This window comes from Desmodus rotundus, chromosome 9 (genome assembly GCF_022682495.2).
Source record: "Desmodus rotundus isolate HL8 chromosome 9, HLdesRot8A.1, whole genome shotgun sequence".
Lineage (NCBI taxonomy): Eukaryota > Metazoa > Chordata > Mammalia > Chiroptera > Phyllostomidae > Desmodus > Desmodus rotundus.
Window position 1 is genome coordinate 511,123 of NC_071395.1, and position 18,339 is coordinate 529,461.

The 18,339-nt window shown below is 53.1% G+C and overlaps 1 protein-coding gene across 8 annotated transcripts in view; it reads left to right on the top strand.

The window, feature by feature from the left end:
- The window catches only part of ANK2 (ankyrin 2), a 248,677-nt gene that overhangs the window by 66,443 nt on the left and 163,895 nt on the right, over window positions 1-18,339 (top strand). For 3 of the 8 annotated variants that reach the window (XM_053911446.2, XM_053911439.2, XM_053911451.2), the window contains exons 1-2: window positions 16,250-16,656; window positions 16,721-17,120. The exons of 1 other annotated variant lie outside the window; for it this stretch is intronic. In XM_053911446.2, the coding sequence (XP_053767421.1) occupies window positions 17,037-17,120 (84 nt within the window). In that variant the 5' untranslated portion in view covers window positions 16,250-16,656; window positions 16,721-17,036. Of the gene's footprint in view, window positions 1-16,241; window positions 16,657-16,720; window positions 17,121-18,339 lie in introns of those variants that run through there. 4 more of the 8 variants (XM_053911436.2, XM_053911438.2, XM_053911441.2 and 1 more) reach the window with 2 other exon arrangements.

Sequence of the window (18,339 nt, forward strand, 5' to 3'; positions counted from 1 at the left end):
GGGTTCGGTTTTTGTCCGCTTGCCCAGGCACACACACCATCTTTAGTGGTTCGCTCATGACCAGTAGGTGCCCAGGGCGGGTGTACAGACCCTCATGAGGGAAGCACGTGCGTTCAGACACGTGGCCTGGTCATCTCTGTGGGGCGCACCTTGCTTTCTCAAATTACACATCCGAAAATTTGGGTGAAAATGGAATTGAAATAAATATTTCTGAAGATAGATTTTCATTTCCACAGTATCCGATTTCCTTTAATCCTAGGAATGTATTACTTTCAAGGAAAAACAAAAAGTTATTGCAGATGAAAGCACCTTCTCTGGGGATGGAGCTGGATAAAAACTGTCCAGCGAGCAGGTACTAACTGGTCCTTCCCCATGCATTTAACTCACCCCCACCTGCCGCCCCCGCCCCCAGTAAATGATAGCTCACGTCATTGCGGAGCGACTTGAAGAGGTTAAGGCAGCGTTGCAGGGTGGGTTAGGACCATGGCTCGTGTGGACCAACAGACCGGGCTTGGTCTCAACTTTGCCACTTGATGGCCATGTGCCCTTGGGGAGAGCCATTGTCACGTTCCTAGGACATGGAGGCTTGGACAGCAGGCTCTCCGAGAAGTTCGCTGCAGCTGGCGGTCTAGAAACTGTGTGACTGGGGCTCCATCTGAACCTTGGACTTGCATCTCCTATGGACGAGCAGATTTTCAGATGGCCCTTTACCCCTCTGGTTGGCTCAGGTCCTGAGCATGAGTCAGGACCAAGGTTGGCGAAGGTGGCGTCCGAGCTGCGGTGAGCGGTGTCTGCAGTTGCACCCACCCACTGGATGCCCCGAGCTGGCAGCTTGTGCAGCAGGAGGTCCGCCCCACCCGCTCCAGAGCTTCCTCTCCACCGTTGTTGCAGCACCAGGTGACGGCCAGACTGATCCTCTGACACCAAGCACATCCCTGTTTCCAACACCTGGGTGTGGTGGCTGTCAGCGCACAGGGCTGCTGGGGACAGGTGCGTGTGAAAACAGTGGGGGCTTGTCCCAATCCCTGGTGACATTTCCCTTGAAAATAACAAGATGAAATGTTTAGCACGTTCGATTCTGAGTGTGCGTTAGCTGTCAGTCTCCACGCCTGCACCCAGGAGACCCGCACCCTGTAGCCCGAGGCAGTGGGCTGAAGTTAATGATATAAAACACAGGCAGCTTGAAGGAAGTCATTGTACAAAGCTATTTGTGTTGACTTGGAGAAAATTTGAAATTCAGTCTATTCGGAGTAACAGCCACACTTTTAGGGGTATTAGTCTTTGACCACCCATCAAAACACCAGCTGACAATTAAAATGCATGGTGTGATTTGGTAGCAGAATCTCTAAGGAGCCATTGTGTGAAGAACCAATGTTATAGAAGCAGATCATGTTCTCTCAGGAGGAAAGCGCATGTGAATGGCAGATAAATTAAGTCAAAAATGGGCACTTGCTTTGGGACAAACATCCCGAGGTGGTTTGGGGTCCGCAGCCAGGGCAAACCTGTAAGGCGTGTGCCTGTTCAGACATCAGCGCAGAGTCCCCTCCAGTCCCCCCCAGGCGCACAGGAGCCTGAGGTCTGGGCGGTCTGTCGGGGGGTCCCTCGCCTCGTTTCAGCCACCAGTGGGCCGCTGCGTCCTCTCAGATCTTCCTGAAGGGCCCGGTGTGGCTGCCACCACCCTTGGCCCTGTGCCCGTCTCCTGGGGACACGGCAGAACAGCGTTGGTTGTTGATTCTTGCAAGGAGATCAGTTTCTTGTGTTAATTCTGCGATTCTCTGTGGTTATTTTTCTTTGCATCTAAGTTGACACATAAATCCAAGGTGAACACAAATCTCCTAAAATGTTGGACTTCTCCCCCAATTAACCACGTGAGGGAACTATGCGACTTCCTTATTCTTGAGCGTTTACGATAGGATTTCAAGCTTTTTATTTAAAGTAGCAACTAAAGTGTGCACACACTTACATTTAAAGATATATGTACTTACGGATTCGGTATATAAAAACAGCTAGTTAGGAATCTATTGCTAGTGGGTTTTAAAGTTTTTAAATATTCCAGTTAAAAACATTTCGTGTTTCTCAATTATATTTAAAGTTCTTACCCGTTGTCCGTCACTACTCGTGAAGGGTGAGGCCAGCACACAGAGCGCGCTACTTTAACCACTCTTGTAAGTAAAGTTGTGAGCACACATTTCGTGTCTAAAATTGGCCCTAGGAATGCAAAACTCACTTCTTCCAAGCGAAATACTTCAGTTAAATGATGTTATTTGACCTTGTATAGCCTTTGATTTTTTTGGACAGACTTAAATCAGGTAAAACAAAACACAAAATATTCTAGGAAAAAAACTGTACTTGTGTTTGATGATTGAGTAAATACAACTACTTTTATTCATGATAGTATTTAAGTTTTTTGAAAGCAAAATGTTAATATTAAAAAGAAATTGAAAAGTATGTTATTTTATGAGCACGGATTAACAATCCTTTTGAGCATTAACATACCTATGTATGTGAGAAAACTATCGTATTCAACAAAATTTCGGTACTTCTGAGAATCTGGTTTTGGGGAGAGAGCTTTCATTTTTCTGTTTTCTAGGAGAGTTAGATCATTAATTTAAAATTCAACATAGCCAAAGTATTTTTTATGATCATAAAAATCCAGACAAATACGACTGAACATGTTAATGCCGTGGGTTGTGTTTCTAAACTCGGCGTGGCTGAGGAAGGGTCCTACCACCTGGCAGCTGGGGGTCGCCTGCGCAGACACGGGGCACATCCCAAAGTGGAGGCTGCTCCCTGCGCAGGTCTCCCAGGGCTTCAGAGCCCACGTCCTGGTCGGGCGCCAGTGAGTGGAGTGGTACCAGCTGTGCAGGATGCTTCCATTTCAAGTATTTTTCATTTAAAAAATCTATATGCAAGCTATTTCCCATTTTCTGGAAAACCCACTGTCCTGGATTTTTTTGGTTTATAATTTTGTGATCCCCTGAGACAAAGAATTCCTTCGCTTTTGCTTCTGAAGAAGTTTTAATGATCAGATGTTGCTGGTCAGGATTCCACCGAAAGACAGTGCCTTTGTTTGAAGCATTGCTGGATGGTGTGGAACCAGGACGCTGCTTTGGGTCTGGGAAATACAGACCATGAATGACTTTCCCTTTTTACTCCTTTTGCAGATATCTCTCACAGGGCAGCAGCTCTGGCGTTAATCACCAAATGACCCTGGCGCAGACTGCCATCTGGGGTGCAGGATAGGACAGCTGTTGCTGCTGGGCACTGGGATGTGAGAGGCACGGAGGGTAAAGGGGACGTTTTTCTCTGAACTCCCAATGAATAGCAGCTTTTGTGAAGGAGGGGAGGGCTCCGAGCCCTGGCCTCTGAGCCTGACATGTCTCCCTGTGCCCATTCCCGCTGCTCTGCTTCGGCTCAGTGGGAGATGCAGCAGGGGCTCTGTCCTCCCATAAATCACCAGAGCCAGACCCTCTTAGGTCAGTTGAGGGAGCCCCGTGGGATGTGGGGGGGCAGTGCCAGGCAGGGAGCTTGGGTGGGCCGCAGGAAGTGCCGGGGGTTGGTCTGCAGCTCTGCCTCCCTCGAGGCCGAGGCCTTGGTCAACTTACGGACAGCTCTGTGCCTGAGCTTTGTGTCAGCAGTGAGGGTGAGAAGAGAGCCAACCGGGTCCGTCCTAACGCGTATTAACAGGAAAGCCTTATGTAAAGCCCACACTTGGCTCTTGGCAAACACTGACTAAGTGGTAGCTATTATTATGAAGCATTTTATTCTAAAGCATTTTCTGAGCAGTTTGTTGTGCAGAAAGTAACATTTATGGCATGGGATAATCTCTGTTTAAAAACACACTGGAGTAGAAGTCAAAGCTAATCCTGGTGAAGACACCCACCACCAAGCACTTGCTGTGCGATTTAGCAAAATCATGTAAAAGCTCCACGTCTCGGTTCGTTTACCTGGAAAGCAGAGGCCTGGCTGGCTCCGTCCATGCTGTGCGTGTCAGGCGAGGTCCAGGGCTGAGTGCCCTCCGTCCGGGTTTATCCTGCCACAGCCTGCACCCGGCAGTTCTCCAGACGCTGGAGATGTGCGTGGGCAGCCCAGAGCGGGCGGCCCCCGGCCTGTGTTCTGATGGGCAGGAGAGCGAGGCAGCGTTTCAGTAACGTGTGTTGTGTTGGCGCCATAGTGCAAACGAGCAAAACGAAGACGCAGTGCAATGTTCGGGGTGATTCACAGTTCTGGGTCAGGGCGCCGGGATGGTCTCACACAAGAAGGGTGACTTGGCGGCTAAAATCTAAAAGGCTGGAGGCAGTGAGCCCCCAGAGAGGAGGAAGCCGGGGCGTTTGCATTTTCACAAGCTCCCTGTGCTGCTGGGCTCTTGGGGAAAATGAAATGAGATGTGATGAAACTTTGTGAACAGCAAAGCGTTAGGTTAAGTGAGAAATGTTATTGTTCAAAAGCGGAAGAGAACATCGCGGTACAGTTTGGTGCCAGACAGAGGTCTGGGAGGTTTTCTCTACTGTTTTCCCGTCTTTTCTCTCTTTGAAGTACATATTCCCAAAACGTTCTCAACCGAAGGGGAATTCACTTCTGTGCAGAAATGGCCCCTCACTCCCACTGCGCCTGGGGAGACTGGTCCCCGGGTTTCAGTGGCTCCCGAGGGCCTTTCCAACAGCTCTGCGTCCGCGATGGGCCAAGCATGTTTTATAAAACTGTCCTTGGTGTCTGCAGTGAAGCCGTTTGGGGAATCAGCACCCTCGTGCTGACATGAACTTCAAATGACACCGCACTCTCCAAGTCAGAGATTTTTCTAGTCCACGGATCCCTGGGTCTCACGTGGTTCGGCCCAACCTGACTCAACACTCACTCTGGAAAACGGTTGGCTGAGCAGCTTTGTGGGGAACAGCTTCGGGGGTCCCCGTGATGTGGGGAGACCCAGCGAGATCCCTGAGGGGCGAGCGCCTGGCCCTGCTGGTGTCGGCCGCCTGCGTTTTCCATTCCCGTTTCCCTCGGGCTGGGGTGGCCTTAAGTGCGACTTCTTCCAGCGCGCTCACCGGAGTCAGGTGTCTGCACGCGAGGTTCGTTAGTGAGAAACTCAGACGACCCCAGGGCCGGCTGTGCCCAGGCTGGGGGCCTTGACCCGCCACCGAGTGAAGCTCCGGCTTCGTTCCTTCCATTTCTGGAAGGAAACTTTAAGCCCATGATATTCACACTGGCTGTGTGGGGAGCTCGCGCCCCGAGTGCGTGGGGGGTATGGTGCGCGGCGTGTAGTGGCTGTGTGGGGCAAAGCCGGGCTGGGTTCCGGCAGCAGGGGCAGAAACCCACCGCACCTTCCCCATTCCCCACAACTGCGTCTACTTCATCTGTTCTGTGCGATTAAGAACCAAGAAACATTATCTTGTAAAAGGACGTTGCCACCTTTCTAAGGAGTCGACTTTCTGAAATACGTACAAGTATTTCTAATTCATTGAGACATTGGCTGTGTCCTACGGCCACCTCTCTGCTTCCCCTGGTGGCTGTTAAATTGTGCAGACACGCGGCAGCATTTGGAGCCACGCTCCTGAGGAGGGAAGGCCCTTAGACAAGCCTGTTTTAAGAATTCGCTGGTTTAAAAGGCTAACGGCAGTGATGAGGCTGCGCTCAAACCACGCGACCCTCGCATTGCCACGGTGCGGCCAGCAGCCTGGGAGCTTTCTTCTCGGCCGGTGTCCTCTGAAACCGTGGGAACTTGTGAAGGCTCCCCGTTCGTGTAATTTTACATCAACAGACGAAAGCGTTGGGATCCTGTGGTGGTGCTCAGGGCCCCGCACGGTTGCTCTGCAAACAGCGTGGGCTTGTGCGTGCTTCTCCTCGCGGGGAAGGGAGCCTGGGGCAGGCGGTCAGTTTGTCCACATAATGTGGGTGGTCCCGTGTAGATATTGGGTGAGACACAAAACTCACAGGCGGCATCTTTAGCAACTTTGGCAACATGGCTCCGGTCAGGTATGAAATGCATCTTTCACCACATTGCAAACTGAAGCGTAAGAGAAGCAGCATCGTCTGTATTACAATCTATTTCTCCTCCTCAAGTTGCACGTTTCTCGCTCGCATTCAGCCCACACTCAGTTCCAGGGCAGCAGCCTTGTCCCACTGGAAGGACTCCAGGGCAGACCCTCCCTGTGCTCAGACACCGGCCCAGAGCCCCATGGTGGGGCGGGGTGAGGGGTGTGGGGGGTTCTGGCACCCTCCCAACCTGCCAGTGGACCAAGGCGGGCTGGGCCCTGGGTGTGTGTGGGATTTGGGGGCGTGTTTCATTCATTTAGAGCTACCATGGGAGAGATATTTAAAAACTAAGCATGTAATTGCTCAGCTCCTATCCGTGGCTGACAGTGACCCACTTACCCTTGAGGGAGCTGCGGGAGGTTAGTGTGGAGGAACCATGGCCTATTTTTAGCAGAGACTTCATATCACTTTCCCCTGATTGGGTGATGCCCTGACGAGTCCTGAGAAATCAGCCGAATCCCCATCCTGCGTTTTCTGTCTGGCCTGGCTCAGCGTTGCTGCGTTTGAAGAGGCTGGCGTCATCCATGCAAAGCTGCAGGAAAAGGGCAGGTTTCTCCTTCCAGAACCTGGATTTCCATGAAAGCGATAAAGTCAGGGGTGAGGGTGAAGAAATCTGTACGGAGCCTGAGAGGTGTCTCGTGTTCAAACACACCTCGGGTGTGGCAGAGACAGAAAGTGGGCAAGTCAGGCCGGATGTCGAAGAGCAGTCTGTTCAGATCCCAGCTTCCATTTCTCCCAATTTTGTGTTCCATCCATAGGCCCCATCTTGGTTCACAGACCCCCCAATAATCTCACTGGGCGGGACCCGCGCCCCCAGGTCCCAGATCCCCACAGCCCCCCACCACAGCCTGCATGGTGTGACCCAGGCAGCTGCCCTGACTGCTCCTGTTAATTTTTAGACGCTGTAGTTCATGTTAGTTTTGTAGCACACAGTGGGTTTACTACTTTTGAGTCCTTCTTTCATTATTATTCAAAAGCTAAAGTTCTGAAAGTGGTCATCTTTTTTTCTAATCCTTCCATTTATCGTCCTTGAACAAAGTACTCTGAATGTTTCTCTAAATATTTCCTAATTTTTTCCTTTGCTGTTTTCTGCCCCTTTCCTCAGTTTATCCTAAATTCACAGCCAGGACCCACCCTGAGATGCCACTCCCATCACACTGTATTTTTTAAACCAAGGCAGCTGCCCCTGCGACCCGCCTCCCATTCCCCCCCAACCCCATGCAACAGGGACTCGAGCCACTGCCACCGCCCACACACGCTCACCTCCTGAGCGGCCCATCTCCACCTGTGTTCGTCACCTCGTCCAAACAAGTGTGAACGTCCCTCTTCTCTGTGTGGATCATCTCGAACCCCTGGTGCATGATGTTTGTCTGTTCGAAATCTCGCTACAACCCCTCTGCGTGAGGCGGGCCGAGGCCTCTCCCACTCTGTGGACGCTGCTCATCTGTGGATGGAGCCACCGCCTCACACCTGTGAGCCGCGCTGCACTGTGAGAGCGTGTGGGCTCCTCTTTGTTTCCCTCTGTGAATCTGTAAAGGTGAACACATTGAGAAGGGGACCTCGGGGCTGGGAGCAGGCCTCGCGGACGGAAGGAGGGGTCGGGAATTACTTTGTAGAGAAAGAAGCTTTGAGCCGTGTGTTGGCCTGGGTGGTGTAACCGTTTGCCATGTGACCTCACATCCGGAGGAATGATGCTTCGGGGAACCGAAGGACATTACTTCACCTTCTCAAAGTTTACAAAACCTCCTGATTCATAAAATTCAGGACAAGTGGAAACAGGAGCAGGCAGGTTAAGGGAAAGACGGGCACAAGGGGACTGTTCCGAGTCTCGGTCAGTTTGCACTGGACTTTGGATGGGCACAGAGTGAAGGTGAATTTCCTGAGGAAGCAACCCCGCAAGCACAGGTGCCGCGAGTGGCCGCTGCCCCTTGGGGCCCCGTGTGTGGGGAGAAGACCCCCTAGTCATGGGGAGTGGGGGGTTCCACCCTGGCAGGTGGCTGCATGGGAGCGGGGGCTGGTGGCTTTCAAAAGAAGCAAGAAGTCAGAACCTGGACACGTATCTCCTGATGTTTTAAAGTACGTTCTAGCAGAAGCCAAGCAAAACTGTGTGGGCCGCACTGAAGACAGCCAGGCCCGCAGGTGCGTGTCCCAGGGCTGGGGCGTCTCTCAGACGCCAGTGCAAGGAAAGTGGCGACCAACGACGGGAGCGGGCGGCCCGTGTCTGGATGTGGGGCCGGCGGGGAACCGCGGGGAGGGATGTGGGCACCCGGCACGGCAGGAACGGGAGGATTAGTCCAGGGAAGAGGCGATGTGATCCGCTGAGCGGCGTTACCTGAAACCGTGGCTGTATGCAGAGGGCGCGATGAGGTCCGGGCGGGGGTTCAGGGAGTCGGCCGCCCGCTCACAGCCAGTCCCACGCACTCGGGACGAAGAGAGCAGGGACGGGGCGGCAGCGGGGCCTCTGGTTTCGGGGAGACACCCTGGCGGACATGGGCAGCGCCTGCACCTCCTTGTCGCTGGTCCCTTGGAGAGTAAGTGATGCCATTTGACTCGCATGCCTGGGGACAGAAGTGAACCTGTGTGGCGTGAAGAGTGTGTGAGCTTTCGGTAGCTCTGGCCGGGTTGATTCGAGAAGTCACGAATCGTCACTGGGGGTCATTCAGTGCCATCACTGACTCACGTGCCGCGAGGACAGTCTGCCTTGTGCGTGACAGTTGTGCCCCCGTGGGCTGGCGCCTCCAGACCCCTGGTCTTGGTTCCTTGGAGGTGGGGCACGTCGGTCCTGTGCGGGGCCCAGCTGAGCCCGCAGGATTCCGGGGTATTCTTTGCTGCGGGTGCCGCTCGCAGCAGCCTTGCTAGGGAACTGGGCCCCGCCCGCCTGGCGGGGGCGCTGTGACCGGGGCCCACTAAGGAGCAGCGCACTGCGCAGGTCCCTGCGTCCTCCGCCCGGGGCGGCTTACAGCCACCGTCCTTTACTTGTACTGAATGCTCGGCGCACTTCCATCTGCACAAGTTTTAAATTCCTGTTAGTCTCTGTTGGGAGGTACACAGGAGATAAATAGAAATAGAAACCTTTCTGTGTTTTGGTAGAAATTCCCTAAAAAACTGCAGAAATAGAGCTCTTTGGAGGAGGGGAGACTTTGGATGAGATGCTTGATTTCTTTGTGTGATGGCATCGTTCCATTGCTGTCGAAAATAACAAAAATATGGTGATGAAAAGGGGCATTCCTACAGCTTGTCCTTTCCTGCATTTCAAACTTCCAGTTTATCCATGGGGAGCTCGTTTCTTCTGCTTGGGTAAAGCTGTTACCGGCTACGCAGCAAACCTCCCTGAGCACCTCTGGGCTGATGCCTCGGTCGGGGCGGCACCCAGGGGGCAGGTCTCCTGGTTTCCAGCAGGGACGTGGCCCCTTCAGCTTCTGCAGTCGCCTGCCTGTGCCGGGGTGGGGTGGGGACAGCACAGTGCGCTCACAGGGCGGGCAGTTGACCTAACAGTGCAGGTTTCCAGAGGGAGTCACCTTGGGGACAGGACCTGGCCGGCCACAGGAGGGTGCGCTGAGCGGAGCTCAGTGGGGACACAGCAGGTCAGAGGGTGGAGAGGACTCTGGCCAGCTCTCAGCCGTCCTGCCAGGGGGTCTGGAGCACTTGACTTACCTGCTGTTAAGATCCGCTCTTTCGATGAAAGGTCAATAACCCTATTTATTATGTAGGATAGAAAACGTATAAAAACTGATATCTGGAATTCTGTGTGACCGTAAGTGTTACAAGCAACAGCCTGAGAGTGTGCAGATGGTGACCTTGAACATGAAGCATGCATTCCATCCGTAGAACTAAAGTAAAATCGGAGGAGAGCACAGTAACGAGCAGTCAGATAACCGTCAGGGAGGGGTGTCTGACCTGCTGTTCCCTAAACCGAGTGTCATCTCAGCCTGCAGCGGCTGTGCAGAGGGACCCCCACGGTCCCCACCGCTCAGCCCTGCTGTGGGTGTCAGGCAGCAGGCCGGGTGCGGGGCCACGTTAGTTATGTCTACAGATGACCCAGAAAAGTGAACCTAGAATACGCTTGTCGGGTGTGTACTTGGTGCTTAAATTAGGTGAGAACCCAAAGGATAGAAATAAGGTCGAGGTAGTTTTACAAATGGAACAAAAACTACACAGGGAGGTGGGTGCCTCTTCGCAAAGTAAACACAGGATTGGACTCAGTATGAGAAAAGAGGGAAAGGCGAGGAGAAAATTCTGGTCGGAGCTGAGAGTGAGTCGGCAACACTCCACCGTCGTCCCAAACGCCGGCGGATCGCCCCCTCAGTGCGTGGCCCACGCGCTTTAGAGCTCAGAGTAAAACTGATCCAAATGATAGAGAAGAAAGAAAAAGGGGGCTGTGCATGACTACAGGTTTAAGAAAGTACGACCAAAACGTTAAAAAAAAAAGACAAGCTGAAAAATTGCTTGTACAGGACCTTTTAGGTGCAGAAAGGGATTTTTTTTTTTTTTTTTAAACGACGGAGCCTGGTTATTCCTCTTGCAATGGAGATGGAGGGGGAGCAGGCGAGTGGAGGCAGGAGAGTGTTTGTGACGACCAGGGTTGTGACTACAGGAGCGAGCGCTCCGGCCTTGTGCAGCCACCACCCGGCAGAGCTGGGCTAAGCTGACGCACTGCTTTCCTCACCCTTGGAGATACTTACTTGCTTGAGAAATATTTATCAGATGATTGAACTGTTTCATCTGCCAGCTCTGTGACTTTAATTGAAATAAATTATAAATTGTATTTTAAATAAGAGGAAGAGCTATGTAACATTGTTACTTTTCAGACTCCTGTAGAGATGCACTTAGAAAAAAATTAATTCTACGATTTACTAATTGGCTACAAGTTTGTCTGTATTTCATGTGTTTGGGGGACCCTCATCTTCCTCTGAGCCGTCGTTCCTCCTGCGCAGGGTCATTGAGGGGGAGAGAGAAGCCCTGGGGAAGGGAAGGAGGTCAGACGGGCAGTGTCTGCGGGTGGGGCCCCTGGGTGCTCTGACTTCCAGCTGCTCCCGGAGGGGTGGGAGCCAGGAAGAGCGAGGCTCATGCAATCACAGAAAGAGAATCAAAAATACAGGCATTGCTTCGTCCCCACCCACCCTGCTTCTGTGCTTTGGCATCTGGAGTGACGTGGGGACAGTGTGACTGCTGATCTGGTGAAACCTCCTGCACCCAAGGGTTTGCTCTTTGTTCTCTGCACGGGGCAGCGGTGGGCAGCTGTGAATTCGGGCTCGGCAGGCAGCAGCTGGGAGAAGCCGCTCATTAAGAGCCGGGAAATCCCATCTGACCCCCTCCCCCCACTATGTAGTAAATAGAGAGCACACATGAGCAGCTCAGGGCAGGCCCTCACCGTCAGAGAGAGGCGGGGACCGTGTGACCCGCTGTGCTCTGACTCTCGAGCACGGGCGGGGTGGGGGCTCCAGATGTGAAGAAGAGCTTGTCCCTGAGCGCCAGGGCCTCCCGCATCAATCACGGCATTATTGGACTTGAATTAGCAGTTCAACTTACTACAATGCTCTTTGGCTCTGCTATTGGGAAAATACATGCGATGTGAATCACGTCTGAGGTTTTTGGAGGGAGGAAAATGTACAGAATGTTTTGAAGTTATCTCTTCTTGTTTCTATGTTTCCAGTTGGTTTCTGAGCGTAGAAGACTATTGTTCCCCGGGTTCATCCCAGACTTGGGGACACAGACTGTGTGGAGGGTCAGAGGTGGGGTTGGACATGAGGGTGTGAACTGGCAGAACCGGAGCTCGAGGACTTGTGTCCACACCCGCTCTGCTGCCGACCTGGGGCCTTGGTCAGGCCTCCCCCTCTCTGAGCCTCAGGTCCCTCCTGTGGGAAGCAGGAGGATGAAGAGCTGTCTTGCTCGAGGGCTGCGTGAGGATGGAGGCTGGTGGCCGAGGCCAGTCCCCTGTGAGCGTCACAGGCTGCAGCACCTGCTTGGTTTCTCACTGGGGGGACCGAACGCCATTTCCTGGGGGCTACAGAGCATTCCAGACCCGGACAAGGTGGCCTCACTGTGTGGGAGACCTCTTTCTCTTGCCAGCTTTCCTTCTCACCTTCTCCTTTCAACCGCTCCCCCAGAGGGCTCCACGCTGAGAGCATAGCTTCCTCCACGTCCCAGCTGTTGGTGCTGGGACTCTGCAAACAGTCCCCGGGACGTTGGTGTGGTCCCCAAACCTGCCACTTACAGTGAGTAGGGCTGGACATGGCCGTCGGCTTTGCCCACAGTCAGAGACGCCAGTGAGAGACTTGGGAGTCGGTTCAGAGAGGAGGACGGTGCTCCTTGGCCAGTAAATGAGCCTCATTTGTCGTTTGTTCTCCATGGGCAGCGGCCCTGTAGGGCATGTTCCCAGGCTGCCCAGACTCCCCACTCACGTGCGTGTCCACACAGCCTTTCTGAACACATTACTCACCGGCAGGGAAACCGTCTTCTCCCACCCCGGAAAGCAGCGAGTTCCCCAGAGGTGAGGCTGTGGAGTGAGTGTCGGATGGCTCGACGTCCACTTGGAGAGGCCTGTGCCCTCTGTGGGGCCACACACACGGCTCTCGTTCGATGAGGTGGCCCTTGAGGAGAACAAAGTGGCCTCTTTCCTGTGCTGAGTCACAAGAGACATAAGTAGGGGTCCAAGGAGCACCGTGTGGTTAGCACCTCAATCTTGAAGTTTAAATGATGGAGTGTCTACCAGGTGACAGGCTCGTAGCCCAACCTTGGAAACTGCCCCCAGGGGGTGGCTCTTTCATTTCAGCAATAAAGGCTCTGGGAGTCAGGCAGACGGGTCCTGGTCCCGACTCCTCGCCCTGCAGAGCAGACCAGAGACTCAGGGTGAGGTGCCCTGCAGGGAATGACACCCAAATGGGACAAAGTTTCTTACATTGAGTGCCAACTCTGTTATCACAAAATGCCTTAATTATATGTTTGGAGAAGAGAGATTTCTTTCCCTAAGAATAGCTCCTCACAATTTGAAGAAGTTTGTGGAATTGGTTCCAAGTTTGGTCACATGGGAGTTGTCATCATCACCACATCCAACCTTGTCAAGGAGCCCAGCCAGGCATGTGGCTCTTCATGATAAAAAGCAGGTGAAATGGGCCTTTTCCCTGTGTGCTGGGGTCACAGCAGTGTAAGGACAACCAAACTGTCCTCTTGACCCCTGTATCATGACCTCCAGCAGTCCCCTGTCCTGACTCTCCCTCCTGTTGTCACAGCCCTGCCCCTGGGAGGCCGGTCCTCTGAGTCACGGGAAGAGCCTTCTTCAGGATCCTCAAGATGTGTCCTGGCTGATCCCGCACAGCCAGCCAGGGCGTCAGACCCAGGGGTTCGATGGGTCCTGCTTGCTGCTTTTTCTGTGAATGCCACCATGTCACCTGGGCCAGCATGGCAGGAGAGTCTGGGAATCCCCTGAGAAGTTTGGGAGGCAGAGTCTCTGCCTCCAAGGGAAGCCCCAGGTTAAATGGTGGAACAGGACATCCTTAAAAATGGGGGCACATTTGAGGGTGAATGTTGTACCAGAAAGGAAAATCAAGATTAATTTTGCCTGTGTCACTAATGTTCTTTAGGTTGGCCCAGAAGAGGAATCTGCTATTTGTTTGTGTTTTTGTTTAGCTTATAACCAGGTGGCATTCTCTAATTAAACTAATAATACCTGAGCAGCTTGATTTATCTGTAATCTATCTGATTGACCACGGACCATGCACTCCCTGCTGTGTGCTGAGCATTGCCAGGAAGAAAACATCGATGAGAAAGGCTGCGGCCGATGTGAAGGCACCTTCCCAGGCTACGGCGAAGGCGGTGTGGAGAGCTCTCAGTGAGGGGAGCCACCTCCTCCTGCCCCGAGGACAAGATCCCGTCTGTCTTCATAGCTGTCTGTCTCATGTCTGGGGTGGAGCGCGGAACTGGCCCTGGCAGGCGCCCAGTGAAGGGTGCAGAGGGTGACCAGCCACCGTGCTGGGTCCCCATGGAGCAAGCGCGAGCTGCCCGGCCGTTTCCCACCTGTTGACAGGCCTGCTCCCCGCCTGCTCAGGCCGCCGCGATGACGAGGTGTGTTTTAGCATCTTCAGCGGAGCATGGAATTCATTTTTTAAAAAATAGAATACATGCTTAAAATGGCAGCTTAGATTTACCTGGAAACTCTTCGGAGGTCCAAAGATTTTGTGGGTTCTCCAGGAACGGATCGAGTCTGGTGCAACACAGTTCCCAGAACCAGACATGCTGGCACTTGGGAACCAAACCCTTGTGCTAAGTGAGGGCCACACCCACCTGTTGTTTTTAACGGGCTTCTCTACTCTTGCTTCTTCTTTGAGTCTGTGGAGGAAGCTGCCCCATGGGGCCCGTCACTCTGGATGAAAGGCCGCATCACAGGGGTGTGCTGGGGGTCCTGGGCGCACCCAGGTTACCCTGGTCTACATCTCAGGGTGTTTACTGGGCACAAAAAGGCCAACGCAGATGAAGCAGGTAGCTCGCCTGTGCGGTTCCTGCAGGGAGGAAGCGGAATCGTGACCGAGGGCGCAGGCGAGTCGAAGGCGGTTTGCTACTGTTGGGCAAGCTCCCTGGTCCATCTGGGACTTGAGGTCAGTAGATTTTAGGGAAAAGTAAGAAAATAAGAATATGTGTTTTTATCTGGGAATTTTTCACTGACTGGCAGAGACAGGAGTGGATGCTCCTCCTAGGAGCTCTGGTAACTTTTCCCAGACAAAACTGTGATCCCCTTGCACTTCGGGTTTTCTGTCTCCTTTTACAGGCGACCTTGCATGGAAACCCTTGAAGGCAGGAAGGTGTAGATGAGGGACTGGAAAGAGAGGAGGGACAAGTGACTCAGTGTTCCAGCCCCGTAGATCTTCATTTCTGTGCAAACCGGTGGGTAAGATTCTGTAGCCTCCGTACAAGTGCCAGCAGGGTTGGGGGCCCGGGTGATCTGTATCAGAAGTGTCAGCATTTCTGTTTCCCTCACTGGTTTCCGACCTCATTCGTTGACCTCGAGAAACGTTAGGTTCTGTAGGCTCATGTGTTTTCCAATGTCTTTGTTTTCTGGTGGAAAAAGGAAAAGACAATTGGGAATGACGTCAGCTCCATTACACTCTGTTTGTTATCGGACCAGTGGCCATTCAGTCTGCTCCTTCGCTTCCCTTTGACTCATTTTCCCCTTTAAAGTGGAGGTTCATCGCCCTGGCTGGTGTAGCTCCGTGGATTGAGCTCAGGCTGCGAACCAAAGGGTCACCGGTTTGATTCCCAGTCAGGGCACAGGCCTGGGTTGTAGGGCACGTCCCCAGTGGGGGGCCACGTGAGAGGCAACCACACATTGATGTTTCCCTCCCTCACTTTCTCCCTCCCTTCCCCTCTCTCTAAATACATGGAGATTCATCAATGCAAGGACTTATAGCAGTAAAAAAAAGTAGACACTTATGTGAAAGGAAAATAAGAGAGTGATCACATACTCGGAGGAGGACAGAAAGTGAGGCAGGTGCCATTTGATTTGCTGTGAGCCATGTTGTCGATTCAGGCAGCCTGGGGCCCGAGACCCATGGGTACCGATGTCCATCCATTGCTCCTTGCTGTGTGCCGCAGTCTTTCTGGCAAAACCCGGGGAATGTGTGAGACCTTCCAAGTGTGTATAGCTAAGCTAACTGTTAAAACTTAGTGTGTAGACATGTGTGTGACTGCAGAGAACTTGCAGGAAGTCCTGTTGAGCTTCTCCTTAGTTTACATGGCTGCTACGGGCCATTTGGTATTTGTCTTCACTGAAGGATAACTCGTGCCTTTTGAAACTTTCTGTTGAAGAGATGATCTTCTGTGGGTGTCTTACATTTCTGTACATTATGCAAGCAGAGCACTGACTGTCTTTGTTCCAGACTGTTTCTCATGGATGTCGGTGCAGCGAGCAGCCTTGGGAGAGAGAAGCAGAGACCAAGCGGGCGTGGCATCCAGTGTTGTAAAGACGGTGGCTCTGTCTAGCAGAGCTCTGGCACGCCTACAGCCTGCTATAGGAGAGGCGGGCTCCCTGCGCTCAGGGTCCCTCTACACAGACCGCCCCATGCAGTGTGCAACACCCGTCCGACCCATCCACGTTAGGGCTGAGAGAGCTGGGAGTAAGGGAGATCGACTCGTGTATGCCAGCGCCCAAGCCGCTCACTCTGCGCTGAGAAACAACCGTTTTTGTCGCAGACCCAGGACTGACTGGTTAGCGTGCAAGTTGGAGCTCAGACCCGTCACAGTTCCTGATGCCTTCCAGGCGGATAAGCTTATGGTCTGAGAAAATACCTGAGGACTGACGAGGCATGTGAAATGTGAAGTGGTGGGCAGCAGTCTTACCGAGTCAGACTCCCATAGTGTTAGAGCAGCCTCAGATCCAAGTCTGGCTTCAGTATCGTGGGGCTGCCGGCGGGATTGTGAAATGGCTCCTGCTTGTGTGGGTCTGTGTGTGCGGGTGTGCAGGTGTGTGTGAGTGTGGGCCTGCCCAGGTCCCTTTGTGGGTGTGTACATATTTGTGCAGGTGTGTGGGTCTGATGTGGTTCTGTGGTTGTGTGCATGTCTGTGTGCCTCTGTGCTGGTCTGTCTGTGGGAGTGCACTTGTGTGCTGTATGCATGTTGGTGTGTGGAAATGTGCAGGTCTGTGTGTGGGTGTGTGGGGTGTGTGTGCAGTTGTGGGAGGGTCTTGCGCATTGGCGTGCAGGTCTGTGTGCGGGTTAGAGCTGACAGAAGGGAGGGTGTGTCACCGACCGAGTCCCCGAATCATTTGCGGCCCTGGCGTTCCCTTCTCAAGGCTTCCTTCCTTGTAGCTGGTCGGCAGTGCATTGGTGGAGTCGGATTTAACAATGCAGTCAGATAAACAGTTGTGGCAGCTGCTGCCATGGCAACGCAGCATGCTCGCCTCCCGCGCCCCTTCCCCACCCCCTGCTCAGCTCCTGTGAGTGCACACTCGCACACTCGCTGGGCGGTGCAGGCGGCAGCGTTTGGGCTGGGGCTGTTCGTTTTACCAGCCGCTCACCATGATAAACGAAGATGCGGGTCAGAAAAGCGACAGCGGCGAGAAGTTCAATGGCAGCAGTCAGAGAAGGAAAAGACCCAGAAAGGTAACTGGCTGGAATGCGGGAGGCTGCCTGCAGAAACATGTGTGAGTGTGGAGGGCAGGCGGCGACAGGGGCGGGCGTGCCCGCGGTTCCTCGGGTTCTCTGTGTGCGCTGACCCAGCAGGGTGGACGATGAGTGTGTCCACGAGTGTGTCGGGCGTCTCAGAGGCCGAGGCCGTGGCTGGCTGCATCTGGCCTCCACTTGCTCAGAGAGAGTCCTTTTATCTTTAGAACGAGGGACTTGAAAGGGACGTGATGAACAAGGTGGAAGGGAGGCAGAGGGAAGACTTGGGGGCAGGTGTGCTTGCTAGGTGTGATCTTGAGATGCCAGACAGCAGCTGCCTTTGGTTCCACGCAGAGTGGATTCTTCCCACGGAGCAGAGGCTGTTGTGACGGGAGAAATGGGACCCCGGGGCGGTGTCTCTCGGGTTTCTGCAGCTTTCTCAGACAGGAGCAGGAGCTCTCTGGGATTGAGATAAACAGCTAAAGATAGGACGGGGCGGGGGGCACAGCAGGCTCTGTGGGCTTGGGTCCCCTGGGCTCCCACGCCCTGATCTTCATGGAAGTGATGCCAGCAGCAACCCAGAGGATGAAAACTTGGGCCCCGCCCCGTGCCACACTCTCTTTATGGCCTGGCTCCCGCTGACCATCCTCAAGCCTGTGAGAGAGAGATGCCTTTTCAGTAAATTCTCCTTAAATCCAGTTCCTTCCAGAGGCTGGCACAGGGGCAGGTGTGAGAGATAATTCTAATGCAAATGGTTCCAGGAGTGGATGACTTGGATTCTGATTGAGCAGATTAAAAAATAATTAATGGGAACAAATGAATATTGTTTATTTTGATAATGCTGAAATGGCATTGTGCTTCACAATTGCTGATCTCTGAATGTCTCACAGTCTGAAAATTCAAAATTATTCGAGACCTCTGCTAGTGAAAAAAGATCATCGTGTTAGCAAACAAGGGATTTGTGTGTTTGCACGGAGTTGTGTAATCTGATGAAAATAAGCATGTCCACCCATGAAAATGCTAACAACAGCCTGAAGACAGTGACAGGACCCGATAAGGCGCTGATGACGCGGCAGGCAGGCAGGGCCAGGGTGTCCTTTGGGCCCCACCCTCGAGGACATTTGTGTAGTGTCAGCTAACTGAGCTACGTTTTCAGACAAGAAAAAACAATTAGAAAAGAGAAAGGGTGCAACAGGGAGAAAGAAATAAGAAAGGAATG